The 25,842-nt window shown below is 34.7% G+C and overlaps 6 protein-coding genes and 1 non-coding gene across 13 annotated transcripts; 3 read left to right on the top strand and 4 right to left on the bottom strand.

Moving 5' to 3' along the window:
• LOC109345677 (putative pumilio homolog 7, chloroplastic) lies at positions 1,498-6,266 on the top strand. The gene is made up of 5 exons (XM_019584818.1): positions 1,498-3,079; positions 3,170-3,332; positions 4,783-4,946; positions 5,391-5,649; positions 5,846-6,266. Exons 1-5 carry the CDS (start codon positions 1,650-1,652, stop codon positions 5,951-5,953), a joined length of 2,124 nt encoding a protein of 707 aa, XP_019440363.1. The 5' UTR covers positions 1,498-1,649; the 3' UTR covers positions 5,954-6,266.
• LOC109345678 (chlorophyll a-b binding protein CP24 10A, chloroplastic-like) lies at positions 6,652-8,101 on the bottom strand. The gene is made up of 2 exons (XM_019584819.1): positions 7,787-8,101; positions 6,652-7,385 (listed from the first exon to the last, which is right to left on the bottom strand). The coding sequence occupies exons 1-2, from the start codon at positions 8,008-8,010 to the stop codon at positions 6,836-6,838; spliced, it is 774 nt and encodes a 257-aa protein (XP_019440364.1). The 5' UTR covers positions 8,011-8,101; the 3' UTR covers positions 6,652-6,835.
• On the top strand, positions 8,667-14,667 carry LOC109345679 (probable protein phosphatase 2C 62). Of its 5 annotated transcripts, none has more exons than XM_019584822.1 (11): positions 8,667-9,025; positions 9,209-10,483; positions 10,562-10,663; positions 10,782-10,957; positions 11,074-11,204; positions 11,617-11,683; positions 12,119-12,206; positions 12,356-12,525; positions 12,774-12,917; positions 13,143-13,271; positions 13,707-13,976. In XM_019584822.1, exons 1-11 carry the CDS (start codon positions 8,818-8,820, stop codon positions 13,866-13,868), a joined length of 2,652 nt encoding a protein of 883 aa, XP_019440367.1. In that variant the 5' UTR covers positions 8,667-8,817; the 3' UTR covers positions 13,869-13,976. The 5 variants fall into 5 exon arrangements, 4 of the variants coding, with proteins under 4 accessions (XP_019440367.1, XP_019440369.1, XP_019440365.1 ...); XR_002107434.1 differs by adding an exon at positions 14,612-14,667 and having other exon boundaries at positions 8,668-9,025; positions 9,209-10,663; positions 13,707-13,938; XM_019584824.1 differs by having other exon boundaries at positions 8,668-9,025; positions 9,209-9,760; positions 9,935-10,663.
• LOC109344830 (DPH4 homolog) lies at positions 15,352-16,023 on the top strand. The gene has a single exon (XM_019583574.1). It carries the CDS (start codon positions 15,362-15,364, stop codon positions 15,875-15,877), a length of 516 nt encoding a protein of 171 aa, XP_019439119.1. The 5' UTR covers positions 15,352-15,361; the 3' UTR covers positions 15,878-16,023.
• Positions 16,231-18,136, bottom strand: LOC109345684 (protein SODIUM POTASSIUM ROOT DEFECTIVE 1-like). 2 transcript variants are annotated; one of them, XM_019584831.1, is made up of 3 exons: positions 17,615-18,136; positions 16,725-16,764; positions 16,231-16,577 (listed from the first exon to the last, which is right to left on the bottom strand). In XM_019584831.1, the coding sequence occupies exons 1-3, from the start codon at positions 17,912-17,914 to the stop codon at positions 16,432-16,434; spliced, it is 486 nt and encodes a 161-aa protein (XP_019440376.1). In that variant the 5' UTR covers positions 17,915-18,136; the 3' UTR covers positions 16,231-16,431. The 2 variants fall into 2 exon arrangements, with proteins under 2 accessions (XP_019440376.1, XP_019440375.1); XM_019584830.1 differs by having other exon boundaries at positions 16,231-16,553; positions 16,689-16,764; positions 17,615-18,135.
• Positions 18,987-24,068, bottom strand: LOC109345680 (BRASSINOSTEROID INSENSITIVE 1-associated receptor kinase 1-like). 2 transcript variants are annotated; one of them, XM_019584825.1, is made up of 11 exons: positions 23,597-24,068; positions 22,916-23,048; positions 22,765-22,836; positions 22,415-22,558; positions 21,437-21,508; positions 21,246-21,317; positions 21,081-21,160; positions 20,781-20,909; positions 20,351-20,692; positions 19,669-20,063; positions 18,987-19,584 (listed from the first exon to the last, which is right to left on the bottom strand). In XM_019584825.1, the coding sequence occupies exons 1-11, from the start codon at positions 23,676-23,678 to the stop codon at positions 19,270-19,272; spliced, it is 1,836 nt and encodes a 611-aa protein (XP_019440370.1). In that variant the 5' UTR covers positions 23,679-24,068; the 3' UTR covers positions 18,987-19,269. The 2 variants fall into 2 exon arrangements, with proteins under 2 accessions (XP_019440370.1, XP_019440371.1); XM_019584826.1 differs by lacking the exon at positions 21,437-21,508.
• Positions 25,266-25,337, bottom strand: TRNAG-UCC. Its single transcript has one exon. It is a non-coding gene; the product is annotated as a tRNA-Gly (tRNA).

Here is a 25,842-nt window from a genome sequence, read left to right on the forward strand (position 1 = left end):
ATATGAGTTCTCCCCCTTAAACAGCACTTTTGATTCTCTATTATCAAAAGGTGCATCTTAAAGGTAACTAATTAACAATAAATATTTATTAGAAAATGGGTTGTGCTTTTATCTCTTTTTAACTTAGAAATGTACCTTTTTTATAATTAAAAGAATTAAATACACTACCTTTTCTCAACTTTTCATAAAACCTTTCATCATTCAACTCTTAATTTAGAGTAATTAATATGTTTTAATATGAAATTTAGGAGAAAAGTGGGTCACTTATTGACATTATACATGATTTTATATTATGAATGCATCATTTAGTTTTATACATTGTTGGTTATAGATATAACTCAAGGACTTGAATGATGTGTATATCATTTCTTATCAAGCATCATAAACAAGTTTCATATATATCTAATTTATATTTGAGAATAAGATGTATATATAGATATTGTAAAAGTTTTTATATTATCTGTCATCATATTTAATCATCAATATTTTAAATATAAGTAATATAAATAAATGATGTATTATTTATGTACAAATATTTATACTCATATCATATATAGATATTACATTTTTTATATTTTAAAAATGATTATAAAAAGTAAGAGAAAAAGACAATAAATAAATTACAAAGAAAATGAAAGTTGCTTAGTAAGTAAGAGTTGCTTTAAATAGATTCACATATATACTTAAAAAAAATTAAAGCTACATTTTTAAAAGTCTACCATATTCATAATTTTATTTAAAAACATATTCTTATATAAGACCTTTAAATAAAGTAATAAATCTGCATTTAGATATGTCAATATACTTCTTTTTAAATATATTTTATATGATAATAATATTTAAACTTTAAAATATAAATATATATTGTCATTAAGAAATTGAAACCCAAGTAGCATAAGTACACAAAATTGTAGTATCATTATTCCCACACATATATTACAAAGTGATATAATTTATAAGTAATATATATCATTTTTTTAACTATAAAGATTTATAGGAGAATATAATATTACTCTGAACTAAAAAATCAAATACTCGATTTATCCAGAATATTGTTGATTACACCAAAATATATGGATTGAAAACACACGTTAGAGATGATGTGACCTGTGATAAGAAAGATAATAAGTTATGATAACCTATTTACGCCTCTTCTGTCTCTGACTCAGACTATAACTATATAACATTATAACTACACACTCTGCTTCTTTCTCTCTCTCTTTGTTTTTGTTTGTGTTCATAAAATATAAAACCAGAGAGAGTGTGTATGTCTTCTTCTTCTTCTTCAGCTATATTAGAGTGTACGGTGAGTATAATGTACATATACGGTGCCTTCTAACCGTATATCAATCTTCATTCTTTGCATGCTTCACCAAATCCTCATTAAATAAATCATTTTCATTCAAATGCAAATGCAATTCGAATTTTTATCTTAAAAAGACACCACCTTTGATTGTTATATCACACCCCAGATTATGATCAAACAGTAGTGATCTTGTTTTTCTTATTCTGAATTCTGGGTTCCTCTGATTGCTTTGGTTGGTTTTGTCTCTGTGTTTGTTTCTATTTTTGTTGTTGGTGTGTTTGTGTTGGTGTGTGAAAGAGTTGTTGTTGTTGTTGTTGTTTTTGTTGGTTGATATAGATATATAATGGGGGGAAAGATGAGAGAGAATGTGAATGATGATTGGGAGGTTGATGAGTTTCAAATGTTGCTTGATGAGGAGATCCCTCTAGCAACATCTTCACACATTAACAACAATCACAATCTCCTTCATCATGCACATGTTGGTGATGATCATAGTCATGTGTATGGTAATGGTGTTATATATTATGATGATGATCCTTTTAAGTATCCATATACCTCATCCCCTGTTAGTGCTTTCTCTTTGCAATCTTTTGGTGGTTCTTCCTCTAGTTTGTTCTCTGGGATGCATTCATCATCAGATACCGGATCACCGACCCCGCTTACACTTCCTTTTGAGGACTTTCAATCTAGTGTGCCTTCTGTGAGGGACAAGGTCAATGACAGTTTGGTTGATGAGTTAGGCCTTGCTGCAAATTTCAGTAAAATGTACATTGCCAATCAGCAACAAAATCCTAATGGGCTTTCGTTTCCGGTGAGTGGAAATAATCCAATCAGTGTTCACAACAAGCATGGGGATTATGACAATTTCAAGAGAGAATTTTTTAGTTCTGGGGGATTTGAACCTCCCTTTCTAATGAGTCACAGAGCTGAAATGAATTCAGCTTTGTCAGGACCAGGCCAAGACTATAAAATGGATAATTTATTTAGATCACAAACATTTCCTGGGTGGCATGAGACCATGCTCTCTCAGTTAAATAGCTTTAGTGGTTCAATGGATCCTCCAAGGCATATGAGGCAGCTGATAAATGACGACTATTGTAGAGGAAGTTTGGCAACTGAGTTTGCTGCTACTATGAGCAGAAATCCAGTGGTTGATGTTTCACTTTATGGACAGAAATATGGAATGAATTTAATAGAAGAAAGGGGCATGCCAAGATTGCCTTACTATTCCCTTTGTACTAATTTAAGGCCTTATACGAGTGTTCCAGATTCGCTGCACTATGGTTTTCCTCTCTGTAATGCAAGAGCTGTGCCACCTTCGAATGCTAGAATCACACAAGGAAGTTTAGATATTATTACAAGGGAGGGGAGCTTCATCCTACAAGGTGAAAGCTTAAATTATGTTGCTCGCTGCAGAGGTTCGGACCAATCAAGGTATTGGAACGCTGTGGGTGAAACTGGCTTAGACATCATGCTACCGAAGTATAATTTAAATTCACTAGCAGAAGCACGAGGGTGCATATACTTAATAGCGAAAGATCAGTATGGCTGTAGGTTCCTGCAAAGAATGTTCGATGAGGGTACACCAGAAGATGTTCAAGTGATATTTAATGAGATCATTGATCATGTAGTGGAACTTATGGTTAATCCTTTTGGAAATTACCTTATGCAAAAGTTGTTGGATGTGTGTAGTGAAGAGCAGAGAATGCAGATCATACTCATGGTTACTGGAGAGATAGGGCAGCTTGTCAGGATCTCTTTAAACACTCACGGGTAATCATGCAATTTATGCAATGCAAGTATTGAAATGTTATATTTGATTGTCTGATATTGAAATTGACAATACTTTGTTTCTTCTTTCAGAACTCGTGTGGTACAGAAGCTGATTGAAACTCTCAAAACTTGGCAGCAAATTTCATTAGTTGTATCAGCTCTTGAACCAGGATTCTTGACTCTTATCAAAGATCTTAATGGAAATCATGTGGTTCAACATTGTTTGCAATGCCTAAGCAATGAAGATAACAAGGTACGACTTTTACCATCCTCGAGTATTTAAAGTTTATACAGTTGGATAATAATCTTTTACATGATGTTGCTATGCTATGATTGAATAGAAATCTATCTGCTCAATTCATTTCTATTGCTATGCTCTTACAAACTTTTGGATCAATTGATGGTAACTGATCAATGATCATCTCATGTCAAATATCACTATTGCTTTCCCTCACTTTCATTATTTTCTCAAAGTTTATATCACTTGCTCCTTTACCATTACATGCAAGTAATGCAACTCCATATTATGTCACAGGTTAGCATAATGATCAAGTGACTGTTCTATTCTGTTTGCCTGGTAGCTATTTTTTTCCAACATGTAATGGCCATCTTATTAAAAATTGTGGACTGATCTTTCACCTACATGGTCCTGTAAATGGAATAATATTTTTTGACATATACATGCAACTAGTAGTGCCAAGTTCACCAACACACGAGCATTTGTTGATAATTAATATTATTAATGGACATCATGGTATCTAAGCATATGGAATTACTATTTATTTCTGATCGCTTAGTTTGCTCTCTCCCTTGGTACACAGAATAGACCGAGCTTGTAATTTCAAATAACATGTTGCATTTCACCATGTCAAATTGACTGTCAGTTTGTTTCATCAATATGTCCATCTATGCTAATAACATGTGTGATGATTATGTCTACCTGCATTTTATCCTTTGCAATGAGGAAATTGCTGTGTCTGTTGTTCTTTAAAATACAGTTCTAGGCTGCATTTTTATCTCCCTTATATGAGACGACCTTCAAATGTAGCATAAGGGATACACAATCTTCTAAAATTTTGTACTCCTGATAAATCAAATGTTAGAGGCTTCCAAGGGCTGATTTAAGATGACAATTTCATTAGTAATTGTCCTATCTACTAATGGCTACTTCAGCTGAAACATAGCTTGTTATGGGTTAGAATTCAAAACTTAAAAAATCCATATACGTTTATCTATTTCTTAGTTAAAATATTAACATACTTAGAGTTAATGCATTTTTCTATTACTAAATTGTATGAGCATTTTTGAGAGAAGAGTGTCTGACTAAAAAACTTAAAATAATTAGTTTGTGATGATGATCTACGGTAAAGGGTTTTGAACTGTGGTTTAGGTGGGTTCTGTTGTGATGTGTATTTCCCTAGAATATGTTGTGCAATGAAAATATTACATACAACAAAAGGCAAAGGCCCATCTCACCAGAAGAAATATCATTATAGACATCCCTATTTCACATTTAAAATTCACTAAGAAACTGTATGGATGCAAATTTTTTAATGACTTAGTTCAATTGTTAAACATGCTAAATTAGGCAGGTCAATTAGACTTAAATGTGATTTCTTTACAACTGATGATTGAGGTTTGATGAAATTTTGCCGAACATATGTGAAAAAGTTTATATTTCCTTTGTTTTTTGCATTGAGCAGTTTATATTTGCTGCTGCTGCAAAGTATTGTGTTGACATTGCAACTCATCAACATGGGTGTTGTGTTCTGCAAAGATGCATTGGTCATTCAAACGGGGAGCATAGAGAAAAACTGGTTGCAGAAATATGTGCTAATGCACTTCTGCTAGCTCAAGATCAATTTGGGTAACTATTTGAAGTGTATTGCTTAATGTAAAAACATGGAAAACTACATAGATAATTTGTGATTTAAGAATGTCTACTTTTCAGACTAAAAAAATGTATAATTTGATACCGAAATTAATCTATAATCATCACCTATTTTAGTCCATCTATTTGTTGAATTCCATAAATTCATGGTGCTACAGGGCACCTGAAATAGCCATGAATGTTTTTTTCTCTTTTCATACTGAATCGATTCTTTTTCTACATCTTTCTGTTTTTGTCTCTGCATGGGATTTGTAATCAGCCAATCAAGTCTGGTTGATCATTTTTAATTAAGGGCTAATTCTACTTTGACATTTTTCTGTCATATTTAGAAATCAACTTGTACTATTGACTGTTTGAGATATTATGCCTCCCGTTTTATTTTCCACCCTCTGATCTCTAGATTCTTTTTGCGTTCTGCAGAAATTATGTCGTGCAATTTGTCTTGGACTTACGGAACCCATCTGCCACTGCAAATGTAATTTCACAATTCAAAGGGAACTATGTGCACCTGTCAATGCAGAAGTTTGGTAGCCATGTGGTCGAAAAATGTCTTGCTGTATTTAACGATGAGAATTGTTCAAGAGTCATTTTTGAACTCCTCTCTGCTCCTTGCTTTGGACAGCTGCTTCAAGATCCACATGCAAATTATGTTGTTCAATCAGCTCTTAGACATTCTGAGGTTTGTAACATGACCAGCTTATTTTCTTTGCCACCTTGTTTGCTTCTTCATATATCTGTAAGAAATGCATATGCTTTTCACCATCACATCTTAGCATTTTTGGGGGTTTCATCATTGAACATTTTGATTTTTTTGATGAACTTGCCATTTTTGTTTCCTTCTCTTTTCTCACGTTTGTCGTTTACTTCTAAACTAGGGTCATGCGCATAATTCACTAGTTGAAGCAGTTGAGTCTCACAAGACAATGTCACGAAATAACCCGTATTCAAGGAAAATTTTCTCCCAGAAACTGTTGAAGAAATGATGTATATTCTCTCCTTAGCAAGAAATGTTGTTCTACATTAACAGTGATTTTGGAGTCTGCCACTACAGTTATATATATGTATATAACTTGGGATGCTGATAACCATATAAAGGAATCAATCTGTTTAGAAATGCTTATCCATCTCCTCAGCCATTTTTTCGGAACAAATAGAGAAAAAGCTAGAGCAGATAATTTTGCTTTATTATATTTTATACATGTTTATGTACTATTATGTTGTCTTGTATTTCAACTTTATGGATATTATATCATCCTGTTAATTATGGTATCATCACTGGCTGAGAATGGGGTGTTAGTATATTTGCTGGCATTGTTAAAATATTGTGAATCTATGAGGAATCTTTCAGAATAACTTTCTTCTTGTTCTAAAGTTGCTTCCAGTATTAGATGACAAGTTACCTCTTCTGTTGGTAAACATTTCTCTATCACTCAAAAGGTGTATGGCCAAGGTTCACGTGTAGGATTTTATTTGGTTATTGATGTGAGTGTTGGAGATATCCTCATTATGTAGCTCATTTGAAACTTTAATTACAAATTCTACATCATGCAAAGCAAAGCTTAGGAGGTATGTTTGAATTAAAGTTTAAGGCCCTTTCTACACATTTTTTGAGTTTTATTGTCTATGGAGCATATGAAAAAGATGCCTTAAACTTTGTATGTGAATTGGCTACACATAGACATGGGCAAAGTACTACATTTAAGTCTCTACATATCTTTCACTAAACCATTGCTACATTAGAGTACAGACATAAGGTGAATGCATCCAATAATGGAGCATATAATTTGAATTTGTAATGGGGGAACATATTAGCTACTACTGTCTAGTCTCTGAATTCAACTATATCTACATGAATTGTTTTTATTTTACAAGCCAAAAACACCAAGGGGTGTTTTCCCTTGTCCAGCCTCAAAGTAGAAAGTAAGCATAGCCAACATAGCAATCCTAGCATGCTTAATCTCAGCCAATTTCAATCTTTCTAGCTTATCTGTATCTGGAATGTAAACACCATCCTTGATTGTACCAGCAAGGCCTAAAGGGTCAAAGAATTTTCCCCCAGGGTAGCCTTGATCACCGGTGGCATTGGCGAAGTTCTCGGCAGTTTTTGACCATGGAGTGGCCCATTCCACTGACTGTGAATCAGGGTTAAAGAAGTCCACCCATCTCTTGCTCTCTACCCATCCCATTAGAAGCAACTGAGTGCCTAGAAGTGTACCAAATGAGAAAGGAGCAATTGCATTGGGGTCAGCTCCAGCTTCAAACCATGGAACTCCACTCCATGCCTGGCCAACAAAGATGCCTAGAACTGCAGCCATTGCCCATCTTCCATGAATAAGCTCAGCTTCTCTGTACCATTTGAGGAATGCTGGGTCCTTGCCTAGGCCTAGTGGGTCAAAACCATAGTCACCCGGTAGTCTGCAATTTAAACAATGAACAAATAGAGAACAAGTCCATTTTTGGTTGATAACTTATTTATCCTTATAAGAATAGTTTCTGAAAATAGTTGATAACTTTTAGTTTATAAGTTTATCAGAGGAGCTTAAGGATTTTACCTTGGGAGAAAACTTATGTGCTGTTTTTTGGTTCTTTTAATGCTATTTTTCAACAAAAAAACATGACATTTGCTACATGTTAAATTTTGAATGATACACATATCATATTCTTATTGGAAACAAGATCACAAGTACCAAATAAACAACACTCAAGTTTTATCCTTTATCTTATTGAAGAAGTGCTTACTTACAAAAAGGCCTAAGCCAAATTCTGAGAAGTAAAAGACAAAAAAGAAAAGAAATTGAGTGGATAGGTAGACTTACGAGCCATCAAGCCATTCAGGGTCTATCAAATTTCCACCACCTTTAACAGCAGGAATCCATGACTTTTTTGGTGCAGTAGCAGTAGCAGCAGCAACCACATTAAGTCTTTTAGGATTAACAAAAGCACCAACTTTGGTTACAGCACTAGCTAACAGGCTTTGACTCCTCTTTCCTCCACATAAGAAGGAAGAACCCAAGACAGCACCAGATGTTGCAGCTGCCATCTTTCTTTTTCCTTTATAGAATTCTGTGGTGAGTCAATGAGAGAGAGAAAAAAGGATGCTTTGAAGTTTGTAAGGAAATGCACACTTGGAATGAGTAAGTGGATGTGAAGATCTAATAAGACTATAATAGAAGGCCAAGTAGGACAATGAAATCTATAGAACAAACCTTGATCTATGATGGATAGATTTCTGACCAATTACAAGTAGATTTTCATCATCATCCTATGTTGCTTCCAACCACGTGGATATTGATAGGACCATACACCTCATCATCTGTTCCCATTATAGGTAGTTCCAAACAAGTTCAATTTAATGAAGCAAGATATATGGATGAGGAGAGTTATAGCTTCCTCACCTCAAAAAATCATGGTATTGCAAAATGCTTTTCACAATGCTTCTACCAAAGTTAACAAAATAATAAAGTGCTTAAATTTTTTAATGCAAGATAATTTCCTTTCCTTTTTTTTTTTGGATTATTACTTACATCATATAATCATTTAATTGATTTTTTTGTACTACCAAAAGTATTCTTTACTTTTTTTTTGTATTACCCCTCCTAACAAGTAGTAAGAGTAATTGAACATTTAACCTTACGATCAGATGGGTCCCATCTTGTTTGTAATTGATTGAATATATGGTGGAGAACATTGAAGTATGAAGTATCTCACTTTTTCTCTCTCTCTTATCTGCATTCCCTTCCTTTCATCTTCATCATCACTCTTCACTTCTCATACTTCATATTTCTAGTCCAATTCATAAATCCAGATCCATGCCTTAGATAAATAATAAAAAACAAAACTTTATTAAATGGCTGATCTCTTCCACACTACATTTCATTCTCTTTTGTTTCCATCCCATAATTTCCCTTCAAAACCTTCACAAAGGCTTCGAATTTCTACCCCAATTCCACTTCCTAGACAATGGTTGAGATTTAGAATGCATGTTAATTCCATTTCACCATCAAGTTCTTCCCCAAACTCTGATACTGAAGATTTTGATGTTCTCTCTTCAACTGGTATGCTGTCTTAACTCTCAAAGACTCTAACTTTTTTCCATTTTGTTTTGTTGGTTTATGTTAATTTTCATTTTTAGTTACTGGGATTTTTTTTCCCAATTCGTGTTACTGTTTTTAGTTCTCTATTTTTTATTGGTTTTGCTAAATTGTCCAATTTACTTGAACTTATGGTTACTTTGGCAGTGTGTTCTGATGGTAGTGTTGTATTCCGGTTCGGAAATGCTACTGAGATTAGAGAAAAGTTAGCTGAATTGGACCGACAGAAACTTGCCTGTGAAGATGTTCATGAAGAAGACAAAGCTGGTGTTAGTGCTTTGTTGAGTGAAGGTGTGGAAACATTGAACACTGAGGTCGATCATAATTCCGGGGAGGGAATTGAATCTTATTCAGTTGCAGTTGTTGGTGATGCTGATCAAAATCTTCAGCGTTCTGTGAATGAAAGTGGAAGTGTTGTTAATGATACTGAATCCGAGACAAATGTGATCAACGATTCACAAAAAGTTGATAGGCATTTGAAGTTGAATCCAGATGAGGATGTTCAACATGGAAATTTAAATGAAGATGTTGCTGCTGAGGGTAACGATATCCTGAGTGTATCTGAGGCAGATTCTGAAAACGAAAGTGTTGTTATTGATAATGATTCTATGACAAGTATCATCAATGATTCAGAAAAAAATGGTGGACATTTGAAGTTGGATTCAGTAAAAGATGGTCAACATGGAGTTTTAAGTGAAGGTGTTGCTGCTGAGGGTAAGGATATCCTGAGTGTATCTGAGGCAGATTCTGGAAACGATAATGTTGTTATTGATAATGATTCTATGACAACTATCATTAATGATTCACAAAAAAATGAGGGACATTTGAAGTTGGATATAGTAAAAGATGGTCAACATGGAGTTTTAAGTGAAGGTGTTGCTGTTGAGGGTAATGATGCCCTGAGTGTATCGGAGGAAAATTTTGTTCTTGATAATGACTCTGCAACCATTGTGATAAGTGTCTCACAAGAAATTGATGGACATTTGAAGTTGGATTCAGTAGATGATGGTCAACAAGGAGTAGTAAGTGAAGATGTTGCTGCTGAGGGTAATGATGTCCCTAGTGTGTGTGAGGAAGATTCTGAAAAGGAAAACTTTGTTCCTGATGATGTCTCTACAACAAATGTGATCAATGATTCACAAGAAATTGACAGACATTTGGAGTTGGGTTCAGTGAAAGACAGTAAACAAGGTATTCTGAGTGAAGACACTGCTGCTGATGGTGATGATGTCCCGAGTGCATCTCCGGAAAATTCTGAAATGGAAAGTTTTGTTATTGATAAAGACTCTGTGAAAACCGTGGTCATTGATTCACAAGAGATTGACAGACGTTTGAAATTGGATAAAGTGGAGGGCAGTCAAATCGACATTTCAAGTGAAAATGTTGCTGCCGAGGGTAAAGATGTGCCAAGTGTGTCTGATGGTGAACATGGAAATTTAAGTAAAGATGTTGCTGTTGAGGATAATGATGTCCCAAGTGTGTCTGAGGAATTTTGTGAAGGTGATAGACAGGAAGAAGATGTCGTTTCAACAGTTGCTTCAGAGTCAAATATGTTTTCTGATCTAATTAGTGGCGCTTCCGGGGAAGTTGAGGATAAAGAAGGTGATAACGTGGCTTATTTGGTGTCTTTTTAGTCAACACTATCCGTTGAAGTTTTTAATAGTTAATTTTATGATTGTCAGGTAGAAGGCTAACATTGAAGTTGCTCATCTCTCTACAGCTGACAAGGGGCACGGTAAACATGGAGTAACAAGCAACCTGACTGGTAGTGTTGATGCTGAATTGATGTCAGTATCCACTTCGTTAGAGTCCGAACAAGTCGCAAATGAAGAAGAAATAACTTTCCCTATTGTGGATGACTTAAACGGTGCAAGTCGGATCAGATCGTTGGTTGTGGTTTGTCTTATTCCCTTCCCTTACAGAGGCTAAAATTTATTGTGTGTGTGGTTTTCTTTGATAGTGTTTAGCTATCCAACTTAATGACCTTATTTCTCTGTTAATTTTGTGTTTAGTTGCATGATTTGGTGCCGTCCTCAGATTTGGAAAACAAAATAGATATTGACAATGACGAAAGAAGTGATTATGAAAGCCTATCATGTCCTCCTGCACCCGAGACATATTCAGTTGAGACAGCTAGTCAAGAGTATGCCAATTATCTTTTATCTTTTCTGTATTCTAATTCATGTTCGCTCATTCTTTTCATGCTCCGTAATGCAGCATACATAATTAGTGAAATGTGTTCCCACTGTTGAAAATTATCTCCTTTCCCCCTGAAAATGAACATTTCATAGCATGTAGAGTTCACAATTCAGTGATAAAGCAATGATGATTTTCAATGAATGTCGAGTGTTTTACATGGTACAACTATTATATTTCTGTTAGCAATGAATGGAACACAATAGTCCCCAGTGGTCATCACTCATCATGTTGTACTGATATTCAAAAGTATAAACCAATACAGATGCAAGTTTCTAGGTTTGATGCTTGGCAAACTTCTTGAAATTTGGAAATAACACCTTCATGATTATTTGTGTTGGCTACTTGTATGTACACAGGGAAAAAAGTTCAAGAACAGAGCTATTCCTAATTACTGGTGCTGCTTGCTTGCCTCACCCCTCTAAGGTACCTTCCAGAGATTAATATCTCGACTCTTTCTGCTCAGTCAATAGGGATATGAATGGAGCATGCTAACTCAAATTAGTATCATAATGCTAAATCAAATTAGAAAAGAAAAAATGTATGATTCAAGTTACGCTTTGTAAATATTGCTAGGGCTTAATACAAATGGAAGGTACTGAAACTTGAAGGGGAGTAACAAACTTAGATATTTTCCTCACAGGAGATCGGATTTGTGTTATTAGCAGTTGAAGCTTGCCCAAATGCACTATGTACTCAGATCTAGAAGTACTGCTAACAATTTGCAAATCTTTGTAGTCTAGGACTTTGATAGGTCTATTGCATGTGTATACAAATAAGTATGATAATGTACATGACATTTGACTTAAATTCTGACTGGAAGACGGTAAATACACCCCACCAACTAATAATAACTTCCAGGCATTGATAGGTCGAGAGGATGCATATTTTATTTCTCGCCAAAACTGGCTAGGTGTGGCTGATGGAGTTGGTCAGTGGTCACTTGAAGGTATCCTTTCTACAATATTTTGAAGTCTCTGAAGTGTCTAATTTGTGCTCACTGCTGTATGTCCGCATCCACCACATGCTTCCCACATCTTGCCATATTCCATCTTTCTCGGTTTTGATCTATACTTATACACCCGAGAAATTTTGCAGGGAGTAATACTGGACTTTATATCAGGGAACTCATGGAAAAGTGTGAAAATATTGTGTCGAATCATGAGAACAGTTCAACAATAAAACCTGCAGAAGTTCTCATCAGATGTGCTGCTGAAACACAGTCTTCAGGGTCGTCTGCAGTTTTGGTTGCACATTTTGATGGACAGGTGAACGGTTAACTTTTTAACTAAGTGGTTTAAATTAGAACAGAATAAGTGAGCATCTGAACTAAGTGATGGCAAAAAAGTATTGAGGGAAGTCTGAGTTATTTATTCAATTGATAATGCCACTTTGTATAAACTACCCCACATTGTTGCATCTGTTAGACTTATAATGCATGAGTGAGGAGTTGTTCATGAGAAGAAGAAAAATCCATTGTACATCATGTGAATCATCTCTAGCAATATATTTGCAGGCCCTCCATGCAGCCAATGTTGGGAACACTGGATTTGTCGTAATAAGTGATGGTTCCATCTTTAAAAAATCAACTCCCATGTTTCACGAATTCAATTTTCCCTTACAAATAGTTAAAGGTGAAGACCCCTCAGAAATTATCAAGGTATGTGATCTACCTTGAAACTTTTTGTCCCTTTTACCTAATATGTGAAATAATCGGAAAGTTTATTAATTTTGTTTCTACTATACCCATTAGCTTTTGGTAATGCTTCATTTGAATGGTGAGGCTCAAAAGTTTAGAAGTGGCAAAGGAGGATTTTAAACTTGAAGATTAAGTTGGATACATTTGATTTAATATGATATCAACTCAAGGTAAAATGTGTTTCAGGGGTACAAGATCGATCTAAATGACGGCGATGTGATTATAATTGCCACAAATGGCCTTTTTGACAATCTTTATGAGCAAGAAATAGCATCAATTATATCAAAATCAGTACAAGCTGGCTTGAGTCCTCAGGTTGATTGCCTCTGCATTTGTTTTTGCATTTTGGGTCTGTCTATCTTTCTAATGCTTACATGTAATGGGTGGTGAAAATTTCACTATTTGATGCCTTTTCTTCTCCACATTATATAAAATGTAAAATATCATATAAAAGAGGACGGCCTAGTGCACAAAACTCCCATCTAATAAGGTCTAGAAATGGTAGATATTTGTAGCTTTACTCCGCAAACGAATATTCTTTTTCCGGGATTTCAAGATCATGGCCTTTTGAGTAAAACAAAAGTTTATTACCTTTGTTTGTTGTGGAACTCAAATACATAATATTTTCAAAGTCTTCTTTATCCTATTGCTAACTTATTACATTTTCTGTTGCAAAAATCCCATGTTAAAATCATGATCAGCATCAAGTTTAGACCATTATGTAGCTTATGCTTATGTTGATACTTGCAGGAAATTGCTGAAATCTTGGGCATGAGAGCACAAGAGGTTGGAAAATCATCACTCACAAGAAGTCCTTTTTCTGATGCAGCCCAAGCTGTGGGGTATGTGGGATATACTGGTGGCAAGCTTGATGATATAACTGTTATTGTGTCATTTGTTCAAACTAGATAGTTATCAATCCATGTTTCATGTGTAAATAGTACAAACAATTTGTAAATTTATCATGATACTGAAACAATTACAACCCCCCTATTGAAATTTTCACCTATTGGGTAATTATTTATGTCCATAAGTTCAAGACATCATCAATCTTTTCTGGTTCTATAAGTGGTTCTGTTTGAGTATAACTAGTCTAAAGAAAATGCACAACAGAAAATAAAAAATGTGTATAAAGAAACAAATAATGTAAATATAAGGTAAGTGTATGTATTAGTATATATGTAGCATTATTTTCCACACAATCCTAATCTCATTAAGGGTATCTCTATCCCTTGCTATTCAAAGATTTGAAGTAAGCTTTTTCAAAACAAATTCCCTTCTCCCTCTCAGCATTAATTAAGAGATACAAAAAGTGAAAATCAATTTAAAAAAACTAAAGTTAAACACTTACAAATTCCCTTTTGTATTATTTAATGAGAATTAAGGAGTGTAGTTAATATGATTATTTTATTGATATTAATATATTGCAACTTGTGTAGAAAGCATGTGGGTATTAATAATTGGATATGGATGTGAATGTTTGAGCGTAAGTCTTGAATTGAAATATAACAAAACAGCAATATATTTAAATTAGGAATCTGTCCCACTAATAATAAGAAAACATGGTTGACTGAAAGACTTAGGCACAATGGGAATTCAACTTGGGATCACTAAACAACTCATCACCCAAACCCTTTAGATACCTTAATCAAATGTTACACACAATTGCACAAACACATTATCTATATTATTCTCTGCCATACGTCACAACATCTAGATTGATTCTTTCTTTGTGTTAGATAGAGTGCACCACCTTAACTAAGCTCTTGGTTACCTTAATCCTACTTCATGTCACTAATCCGGAAAATTTATACTAAAAGGTGTAGATTGATTACTTAATTATACTTTTGGTATAACCTTTTAGTTTATTACCAATATAGTGCAATTTTACAAAAATAGTGTTTCTTATACCCACAAGGTATATTGGCTCATAATAAATATAAGGATACAAGTATAATTACATATAATATTTTCTTTGTTTTTCTGCGGCACTGATTGGTTATCTTCAATCCATGCAATTAGCCGTAGTTTTGCCTAGATACCAGATATAGAAGGATGCAAACCATGACCAAAACACGTACTCTTTCAATAATTCAATACCATCAATATCCATTTCGTTGGAAATTTGAACTATACTTTCCTTAATCTAAACTAATACGATAGACCAACTACTTGTTGGTTTAAATGGTACATATTTGGATTCCCCTTAAAGTCTCGGGTTCAAGTCTTGTGGATGGAAAAAATACTTGCTGGGAGAGTTAGCCCCATATAGCTATAGATATTTCAAACTCGGACAAAAATACCTCCAGTGTGAGGATACCCGTGGGAAACCAAAAAAACTAATATATATATGTTTGTGTGTACCGTGAACACATCATATACTGTCTAACACAGAGAAGCAAATAATGATAAGAATGAACATTCTATCCTTAAGCTCAAGCCATAGCATTTCCAACCAACTTCATTTCCATCCACTCTCAAATAACAAACACCAAAAACCTCTTTCTATGCATTTCTCTGTTTCATGCAGAGCCACAACTCATGCTGATGCCAACAACTTCTACAACATGCTCTCTTTGTGTCCCAAAAGTGCAACCATGGATGACATAAAGAGATCTTATAGGTCAATGGCACTAAGGTACCACCCTGATGTGTGTCATGATGTTTCCAAGAAAGAAGAATCAACAAAGATGTTTGTGAAACTCAATGCAGCTTACAACACCTTGTCCAATCCAAGGCTTAGAGCTGAGTATGACTCTGAGTTGTTGTTGGGTTTGAGAAGCCAAACAAGTGTTGGTGATGAATATGAGAGTTGGAGATGTAGGTGGCAACAGCAAGTGATTCAGCTGAAGAGAAGGCCACAAAAAAAGGGATCATGGGGTACTAAAATCAGAGCACAAAATATGAACATTAAATGGTAGAACTAATGAACCTTTAGTTCACCAACAATACATTTTCTTTGGTCAAAACATCTTCATGTAATGGTTTTGATCTTTCCATGGTAGATGACTGTAGCAAAATTATATTGTTGTGAATAACCCAACCACCTTTACTTCATTTCTATTAATTTAGAGATTCTCTATTGGAAACTATGAATTGTTACTTGCAAGCTATTTATATACCTTGATGCATGATATATCAATCACAATGTTTAAAACTATGCAACCAATAAATAAGATTGTCCTTGATGAGAAAACTTGTCTACTTGTATAGAAATTTTCATTAGTAGTTTCTTGAATAAAGATCAAAAATATGATTAAGTTGTGAATAAAGATCAGCATCAAAACCAAGTCACATTAACATATTTCTATAAATACTCATCCCAATTTTGTTATAGAAGGACCACAAGTCCACCATCACATGTTCACATTAACAAGTTTCCACATGCAAAGGTAAATACAAATATCTAAAACTGTAGATTCTGGCTCTGCATCACCACTGTTAACATTAAAGGTACTTCACTCTTTTCACTGCTTTAACAGTTCCATAACTCTGCCCTTTTTACCTTTGAAATGCTCTCAAGAACTACTACTGGAGAAATGTGCCCCATCACTGTCACCCTCTTGGACTCTACATCTATACTGAATGATGTAACTCCTGTTGTTGTAAGTTTAACAACATGTTACTACAAATTAATTCACATATTTGAATATACAACAGTAGTTACTTATTGTATCTTGAAAACAAATGAGCCTTTCTTGTTCATTGAATACTATTAGTTTTGATGATTACCTTCCATCTTAGACAAATGCTTTTTCACCTTATCAGCACATCCTTGACAATGAATAGCAACGCGCATCACAACCACCTGCATTACATAACCTCTTCAAGCTTAGTAAAAGTAAAATTTGAGTATAACCTTTTTTCCCATTTGAACAAATATTTTTTGCAAATGTTCTGTCATGTGCACTTTTAGTATCAGATTTCAAGACAATTCAAAATCATACTATGTTCAAATATGACTCTAAGGCACTTAGCTGCATATCTGATACATTAGTTAAGCATAATTAAACTCCTTGGAAGAAAGGTAGAAAACAATAAGTACATCTTTATGTAGGACAAAACCAAAAGGATTTGTCTCAAGTAATACCAATTTTTTTGTCGAATAAAATAACCGGTTACATGAAAGGACATAATCATCAATTCATAATGCTTTCTATATGGAATATGCATGGGACAGTATCAACTGATAAAAGCATGTGATATGTCTTGAAACCTATGCAAATGACAAAAATAATATGAGGAAAAACAAATTGAGCTCCTTCTTGGTTCCTTTGAAGGGTTCTCTTCAACTACTATAGTTCAACCCATTGCATCCAAATTTGATTTTTAAGTAATCAATGAAGCCTAAAAGAAAGTAGTCATTTGAATTATAGCAGAAAAGCCAACAACAACACTGACATTTAACATAGTTGCATGAACTAAATGGCATTATTGTATTCCTTCATTAACTGCATCAAGAGAAACACCATTTACAAACAGCATGGATTTTAACCGGTGTTGTAGAAGGAGAAAGGTGAGAATCAAAGATTATACTATATATATAAAAATGAAAGTTTATGAAACTCTATAAATGTGATAGAGAAACACAAAAAAGAAAAAGTGTTCATAGTAAAATGTTACATGCTTCTCTAAATGTGTCTAAAAACTTATCTAACCTGAAAGACATTTTCTGTTGGTGTTTTCTGAAGTTCCCTTGATTCACTCACTTGATCATGGCTTTTCTTCTTGATCTTTGAAGCAGAGACAGAGACACATTTCTTATCAACAAGTTTGGAGTAGTTGGCATAGTTGATGAACCTGGTATCATCAACAAAAACACTTCTGTTATGTCTCCTAGTCCTAGGTACAACCACGGAACGAGGATCCAGGGTACTCATGCACACTGCTGCTGATGCTTGAGAGTGGCACATGAAACCACCACTCCTCATTTTCCTGTTACTGGTTTTCAGGCTCATCACTAGTGAACTTTGTGTGTGAAGATACAATATTCTTATGGTAATGCTAATGCTAATGCTTGTTTTTCTAAGTTGGAGAAAGTTACTATAGAAGAATGGGAGAGAGACATGTTGTCATTATGACTTAGCTAGCATTGGGTTCAATGGCAGTGTAGAATCATTTTGGCATTTTATCTATTATGCATATACCTATGATCCTAACTAGTCCAAAAATCATGTCCCTTTCACTTGTTACTGCTTCAAAATTGACAATCCTTTGAGAAGTGGGTTTATCCATTAGGGTGAAAATCAGATTGAACATGGGTTTCTACTTTCTAGTTTGACTGAATTAAAAATGCACAGATGTAAAAGTCCTAGTTGGATTTAATTTGAATACACATTGTGTAAAGGTATTTTAAATCATTCATATATTGTCATCTTATTAAATGTCATCATCTCATGGATATTTATAGCAACTACTTTTAAACAAATGCAAACAAGAACCTCATTGGTACCCTACACCACATATATACATATAGGGTAAGGTCAAGAACCAGAAGAGCCATTGTTACAAGATATGCAAAAAGGGTATAGTGAGTAACCATGAGCATTAGGCAATACATAGTGGGAAAACTGCACTAGTTTGAAAAGGATGGGTGGTGAAAAGGATCAGTTAATGTAGAGAAGTGGTTAAAAAGTTAAAATTAGTGATGCAGAACATTGTTACAAATATTGAGTCTTACATAAAAGTATTGGTTAGAAGATAATTATGTTGCCTAGCTTGTTCCTCAAGGATATGAACACTGATTACATAAGCACTAATTATCTGTAATAATTAGAACATGAGTGAAAGGTGTATTACATAAGTAAATTACTGCTATGAGAAATTATTTATGCGGGTTAACCCTTTTAATAAAACTTTTACTTTAAGATTTTGGTTTATGATTTCTCACTTGTAGTCTTTACTCTTCTCATGCCCCGATAAAAATGGGCAACGTGGTTGAAGGCTTTCCAATTATAAATAGGTCCATCATTTTACATTGTAGTTAACTTGGGAAGTTTGATTTGTATAAGACAAGATGGGAATCCACTATGATAATAGAATTGCATTTATTTCCATAATGGTCTCTGTACTAATTTCTCATACATACAAATGACAGAAGTGATGGGTACTACTTTCACTTGTGGCCTATACTTTCATCTTGCAACTTCACAACCCAACACAAACTACAAATTTCTTCTCTTTTAATACTAACAACATGATCAATGGGCCATGTAATTTCATTAAACATGAAGATAATTTCAAAAAAGGGATAATAAAATCATATCATATGCACAAATCAGGGGCAGGATTGTGTTTCTGTGTTCTTCACTTATCATCTAGGACCTGATAGTTCATCTGGTTGGATATCTGAAGTTGAGTCTACTATCCAATTTGCATTAGAGTAATGAAGGTGGTTAAAATCTTGTCGGAACATCTCCTCTTTCTGCCATTGTTCCCATTTTTCGGCCAAACCGTCGCCTTCTAGCATTCTGACAACCTCAGACATCTTCGGTCTTTCCGTGGGGGAGCCTTGTGTGCATAGTAAGGCCACTTGGATTAACTGCTCTACCTCATCATCATCATAATTTCCCTGTAAATCTGCATCTACCAGTGTTTCCAACTTCTTGTCTTTCAGAAGTCCTTTAACCTGGATTCAAAATGAATAACAGATTCTATGGTTGGAAAAGTTGTTCAAGTGATAAGGACAAATTGAGTAAACTGAAATACCTACCCAATCCAGCAACATGACATCGTCATCATTGGCAAGACGAGCTAGATCGAAAGCCCTCTGTCCAGTTATTAGTTCAAGAAGCATCACACCATATCCAAAAACATCAGTCTTCTCTGAAGACTTTCCGGTTGAGAGGTACTCTGGTGCTATATGCCCAATTGTACCACGTACTGCAGTAGTAACATGAGTATCCTTGTAATCCATAAGTCTTGCTAAACCAAAATCCCCAACAACTGCTTCAAATTCCTCATCCAACAATATATTTGCAGCTTTGACATCACGATGAATAATCTTAGGGTCACAATGTTCATGCAAATAACCAAGCCCCCTAGCAGAACCCAGCGCAATACGTTTCCTTATTGGCCAATCGAGTGGTGGTCTACCATCAAAACGCTCTACAGCACAATCAATATACATAAACACATTTCCGAGTAGTGAAGTTCAACAGCAAGAGCATTCATTTGCATTTGATCTATTTATAAATTTCTGGATAACATCTATGAGATAGATAGTTGTAATTTCTTCAATAATAAATCAAATAAACAAGGAACAATTTTGACATTAAACTAACACCAACATTTCTACCAGAAAACAATGTACCAGAGAAAAGTTTTATACACGACAAAACCAAGTAAATTATGACTAAAAACAGTTCGAATGCAGAGTAAACGAACAAGGATACCTCGTAAACATGATGCTACACTTCCATTAGCCATGAAAGGATACACAAGCAACCGTTCAGTAGGTGTCATGCAAAAACCATTGAGGCGAAGCAAATTACGATGCACCGCCATGCTGATCATTTCAACCTCTGTTTGAAATTGCAGCTCCCCACCCTGTGTACGTTCCTCCTTAAGTCTTTTTACTGCTACAAGAGAGCCATCAGCTAAGCGTCCTTTATAAACCTTTCCAAATCCACCTCTACCAAGAACGTTTTTGTTAGTGAAGTTATCGGTAGCAACTTGCAGCTCACGCAGAGAAAACCTTTTGAGCTGACCAAGGTGAACTTCAGGGTCCTCCTCAGCTGCCAGCAAAAGATAGAAAAATGAGTAATAGTTATAGTATACAACATTTATCAGTATGTATATGGTTTGTTCTGTTATTAAACTAACCAGGAACGTCAAAGAAGTGATCCTGAGGTTTCCTTCTGCGCCAATATGCAAGTGCGATTGCAGGGGCTGCAAACAACAGGGCAGCACCAGCAGCAACTCCTCCAGCAATAGCACCAGTAGCACTATTACCTGCACACAGGATAGTTGTAAGCATAAATTTGCTCACATTTCAAGCCTAGTAGATTCTCACGCTATACGGCTACAGGACATGCTGAAGTTATATTCTCAACCTAAGCTTGTAGGCCAAGTCATGTTTTGTCAATGTAAAATCACTACCAACAACAAAACAGATAAACGAACCTGAAGACGTTGCTGCCGGTGGAGAAAGTGGAGCAGATGGTGTATTTTTTGGTGCTATCAATCCGGGATTATTTGAATAACTATAAAATGAAACACATAGATTAGTATAATTTTGATGTTATCTTAACAACAGCCATATATATGAACAAAGTTATCTGCACCAACCTTATGGGAGTAAATAGTGAAAATGAACCAGTCACTGGTATTAACCCTTTAAGCTGGTTGTTTGAGAGATCACTAGATTCCACAATGACCATGATGTCAGGTTACACCCATAAAAATATGGCACTACCGTAAATATGAATGTTCATTTACGTACTCATGGAAAATCTAAATATAGAAGCAGTACTACTCACAGAACTTGCAGGGAAGAAATGGTTGTCAAAGACACCGGAATGCCTCCTGACAAGCTGTTGTTATTGAGACGCCTATTTTAGGGGGGCGAATGAATTACTTTGCATGCAACAAACTATTGATAGAGTAGAGTAATAAGACATGATAGGAAATGATTATCCAATAGTATGAGTTGATTAATATTATAATGGTTTTGTTAACATCAGTTCTCACTTCTTAGGGCTGAGGATAAGTATACAAAAGTGAAAAGGTTCGAGAGTATTTACTGAACTTGTGTTTCCGGTGTAATACAAACTTTCTACTTTTGTATTCTTATCCTCGGCTCTAAGAGTTGATGTTAACAAAACCCTTATAATAGTTATTCTGCTATCTTAAGTTAGGACAGCGGGTACATAACCAAAGTTGTACTTCTCAAAGTGAATTCGTCAAAATTGAAAAATATATTAAACTCTAGGAATGACTGATACAATCCTTCAGACAAACTCCTTACCGCCAGAAAAATATATTAAACCCTTACCACCAGACATTCACATTAAAACTCCTTTCCATGTAAATGGTTTTGCAGGGAAAAGACCACACAAACAAGTGGGGCTTCAATCCTTCAGAATATTATCAGGCTCATAGTAGAGTACTAGAAGCCCAACCCTACCAAACCTGGTCAACAACCTTATATTTTTATTTTTAACTAGAACGACCAATCTCAGCATTCAATCATCATCGATTTCATGTGATTATGCACAAACTCACATTATTACATCAAATAATAATAACAACAGCAGTAGAAGTAGTAAAAATGGGTATTATATTTTTCTATAGGTATATACATGTTCATGTATATTGCAGGCACTATTGGAAATGTAATGGTTATGTTGCAGATGAAAAAATATGCATGATGAAATGTTAGAGGAAGAAACAAATTGAAACAGAATTAAATAAGTTATGCAGATCACAGATATCATAAAAAGAGAAGCATGTCATACAGGAAACGCAGTTTTCCAAGCTTGCCCAATGTATTTGGTATGGGACCAGTTAACTTGTTCAAGTAAAGATCCAAGCTCACCAAGTTTGTCAAATTCCCAATCTCGTCTGGGATTTTTCCAGTTATATTATTGCTATAGAGTTCCCTGACATCGAAAAGAAAAAAATTATCTAGATTCGTACAAGAAAAAAGATTGCAACAAATAATTTAAAGGTGGCAGAACATAAGTTAATTCAAAGTAAGCAATAAAAACAATATACAAGAGTGATGATGGGTAAATAGAGTTAAGCATAATCTGTCATGAAAAGATTCGAATTTACTCAACAATATCATAACTGGTTTATAACTTACAAGTACTGTAAATTTGAGATCTGACCAAGTTGTGGAACCAGTTGACCCGAAAGGTCTGCATTTCCAAGATCACTGACGGAAAACAAATAAATATTTCACTATGTGGACAAACAACCATAAAACTATCAGTAAAAAGCACATAATAACTTACACACGGGTCACACTATTGTCACTATTGCATGTAACATGAAACCAAGTGCAGGGATTGACAAGGGTAGCATCCCAGCTTTGAAGAACATCGTTAGGATCAAGCAAGTTGCTCTTCAATGCGTTCAAGGCATCACCTGTATTAGACAGAGAGAAGCAATGTTCAGGTGCAAATGTCCTCAATATTAAATTGTACAGAGTAGGGGACCAAACAAGCATTAACATTTAGACTCTGTTTGGCATAACTACCAAGTTGGAAGTATATAAGCTAGGAGCTGAAAGCCGAAAACTAGATAATTAAATTGGAATTGTTCAGTGAGATTAGCTTATAGGTGTAAAAGCTAGAGAAGCATTGAGTTGAAATATTACAAAAGCTACTCCAAATCTATTACTAACTTCTCCAGTTCTATTAGGCAATCCAAGACATGACCAAGTAACAATAAAAAGAAGGGTAATGTTGCAAAAGCTACTCCCAAAACTAAGGATTGAACACTAACAAAAAATACTATGATCATTAAAACCCTTAATTTCTATGATCAAGTTCCACTAACAAAAAATACTATAGCTAGAGAAGCAAGTAGATCAAATAAGGACAAAAAGAATAAGAGCATAATAGAGTTAATTTTCCTAACCCATGTCATTTAAAAGCTCATAGAATAAAGACAAAAGGGTCATCACCACTCACCTTCCGCATTGGCAGAAATCTTAAGCACCAAAATTGCCCAAACAAGAAAGGAACCTATAATAGATGAAGCCACTCTCTCCATGTTCCCTCACACTATCCACCTACAACACAGTACCACAACCTTCATAACCATTCATAAAGCAATTGACTTTATTCTCTAATTCAAATACCCCTTATGATATTACTCGATCTACACGGTGCCCTTCAAAAAAAGTAGCATTTTGACCTCGTTGAGCAACACAAATCACAGTGAATTTGATGATAGGGTGAAATCAGTTTCTGGTTAGCTTCAAGTTATCTGCTTTTAACTGTTTATGTTGTTAATATGGAATCTGGAGCTTAAAATCTGAGATGGGTATGGGTGAAAATGCAGGGAATAGGTTTGAGGAAGTGAAGAGAGAGAAAGAGAGGAACCAAGTCAATGAATGTTGCAGATACTTTGTTAGAAGATATGTTTCACCTTTTCTGTTCTAGTTATTCTGTTTTACTATAATTTAACTATAATTATACACTATTATGGTTATCGCGTGTTTTATTATATGAAGTGTGATTAGTATAAAAAGTGAAAGTGAGATTAATTAATAAATCAAAAGAAGAGAGAGAAGAGAAAGTACTAAGTAGTCTACGACATGGGTCAAAGACGCACGCTTGCACACTGTCCCCACCATTCATGAATAACAACTGTGTGTTGTGTTGTTAATATCTTTCTATCACTTTATATATATATATATATAAGAATTAAATATAGATTAACTTTATATTGTTTGACTAATGAGAATGAAAGGGTACATGAAGTGATATCCTATCTATCCAGTAGAAAATTAAACAGGTATTTTATATTGGAATGCAGATATATAGTTTCTGATTGACTCAGTTGCAGTGTTTTTCAAGGATCACCACTATACCAACACTCCTGAAGAAGCTGCAGCCAAATCCATATTCCATTCTGGCAGGTAAAAATATATCACAAGACTATATACTTACATACTCATTGGCAAATGCTGATTTTCCAATGTATTGTAACATTGTATTATTTGCATTAGTTTTGGTTTTCGAATAATATAAAACATCCGTTCATTTAACTTCAAGAGTGTGAGCCTCGTCAAAACGATAAGGTTAAATATCATGAGTTCAAATCCTATAAACACTCTCTTCGCTTGTGAGGCTTAATTAACAGCCTTTGTTCCTACAACCTATGCTTCTGGCTGTCCTGATGTGCAATATGCCAATGCCCAAGTAGGTGATGCGACCAAGACTGTGGTGTCTGCAGACGCAACGATGATTATAGTCGGTGCGAGTCTAGCCATAGAGGCAGATAGTCTCGACAGAGTTAACATTCTTCTTACAGGACAGCAACAAGTTTTAGTGAGTGAAGTTGCAAATGTATCCAAGGGGCCTGTGATTCTTGTAATAATTAATGTCTTTGGAGGACCTATAGGTGACAAAATACTTTCAAATATGTAACTGGTGACACTATTATCTTTATAGGACTAAAGTGAAGGTTTGTGATGCAGGTGGAAGGCTACCTATAACATGGTATCCACAATCATATGTAGACAAAGTGGGAAAGTGTTATTCATTTGGAGATTTAATGAACTTCATGCATGATTTCTGAGCTTTATGATTTAGTGGCTATATATAAAAAACAACAAAAATATATTTAAAAGTATGCGTTTGCCGGGAGTCGAACCCGGGTCTATTGCTTGGAAGGCAATTATCCTAACCGTTGGACTACAAACGCTTCTTGTTTTTCAATTACTCCCATAATTTTAAGAATAATCACTACTGAAAGCCTTATTGTTAGCATAAACATTTTTATTGGTGAACCATAATATAAATATTTTATTTTACATTACTAGTTAGTGTACTATTACATTGCAGAATAAGAAAGAAATAATAATCTAAAAACACTCTAAGCTTTGTATATTAATGTGTAAAAAATAAGGTGCAAAAATAAATTTTACTATTCTCTAATACCCCTCAACTTTGCATGATATATGATTTAGTTCATAAATTTCAAAAATGTATAAAATGTACTCCAAACTCTGCTTTACACGTAACATGTAAAACTCTTTCTATCAATTATTACTTTCATGGTTTTCTATAAAACTCTTATCGAACTTGTCATTATCTCTACTCTTCTTATCAAACTTAATTCTAAAGACCATTATCTCTCGTATAACTAAATTATTCATCTTCTCAAAGCCCACCATACCCTTTATGATAATAACAAACCATAAGAAGTG

This window comes from Lupinus angustifolius, chromosome LG04, assembly GCF_001865875.1.
Source record: "Lupinus angustifolius cultivar Tanjil chromosome LG04, LupAngTanjil_v1.0, whole genome shotgun sequence".
NCBI classification, from domain to species: domain Eukaryota; kingdom Viridiplantae; phylum Streptophyta; class Magnoliopsida; order Fabales; family Fabaceae; genus Lupinus; species Lupinus angustifolius.

Coding starts and splice junctions, on each gene's coding strand:
- LOC109345677 (XM_019584818.1), top strand. CDS start 1,650: ATGGGGGGAAAGATGAGAGAGAATGTGAATGATGATTGGGAGGTTGAT. Junction 3,080..3,169: donor ATCTCTTTAAACACTCACGG/GTAATCATGCAA, acceptor TTCTTCTTTCAG/AACTCGTGTGGTACAGAAGC. Junction 3,333..4,782: donor TAAGCAATGAAGATAACAAG/GTACGACTTTTA, acceptor TGCATTGAGCAG/TTTATATTTGCTGCTGCTGC.
- LOC109345678 (XM_019584819.1), bottom strand. CDS start 8,010: ATGGCAGCTGCAACATCTGGTGCTGTCTTGGGTTCTTCCTTCTTATGT. Junction 7,386..7,786: donor CCTGAATGGCTTGATGGCTC/GTAAGTCTACCT, acceptor TTTAAATTGCAG/ACTACCGGGTGACTATGGTT.
- LOC109345679 (XM_019584820.1), top strand. CDS start 8,818: ATGGCTGATCTCTTCCACACTACATTTCATTCTCTTTTGTTTCCATCC. Junction 11,205..11,616: donor GTTGAGACAGCTAGTCAAGA/GTATGCCAATTA, acceptor GTATGTACACAG/GGAAAAAAGTTCAAGAACAG. Junction 12,526..12,773: donor TTGCACATTTTGATGGACAG/GTGAACGGTTAA, acceptor ATATATTTGCAG/GCCCTCCATGCAGCCAATGT.
- LOC109344830 (XM_019583574.1), top strand. CDS start 15,362: ATGATAAGAATGAACATTCTATCCTTAAGCTCAAGCCATAGCATTTCC.
- LOC109345684 (XM_019584830.1), bottom strand. CDS start 17,914: ATGAGCCTGAAAACCAGTAACAGGAAAATGAGGAGTGGTGGTTTCATG. Junction 16,765..17,614: donor CAACAGAAAATGTCTTTCAG/GTTAGATAAGTT, acceptor TATGTAATGCAG/GTGGTTGTGATGCGCGTTGC. Junction 16,554..16,688: donor GCATTTGTCTAAGATGGAAG/GTAATCATCAAA, acceptor TTACAACAACAG/GAGTTACATCATTCAGTATA.
- LOC109345680 (XM_019584825.1), bottom strand. CDS start 23,678: ATGGAGAGAGTGGCTTCATCTATTATAGGTTCCTTTCTTGTTTGGGCA. Junction 21,318..21,436: donor ATTTCTTCCCTGCAAGTTCT/GTGAGTAGTACT, acceptor TGTGGAATCTAG/TGATCTCTCAAACAACCAGC. Junction 19,585..19,668: donor ATGTCATGTTGCTGGATTGG/GTAGGTATTTCA, acceptor TTTTGAATCCAG/GTTAAAGGACTTCTGAAAGA.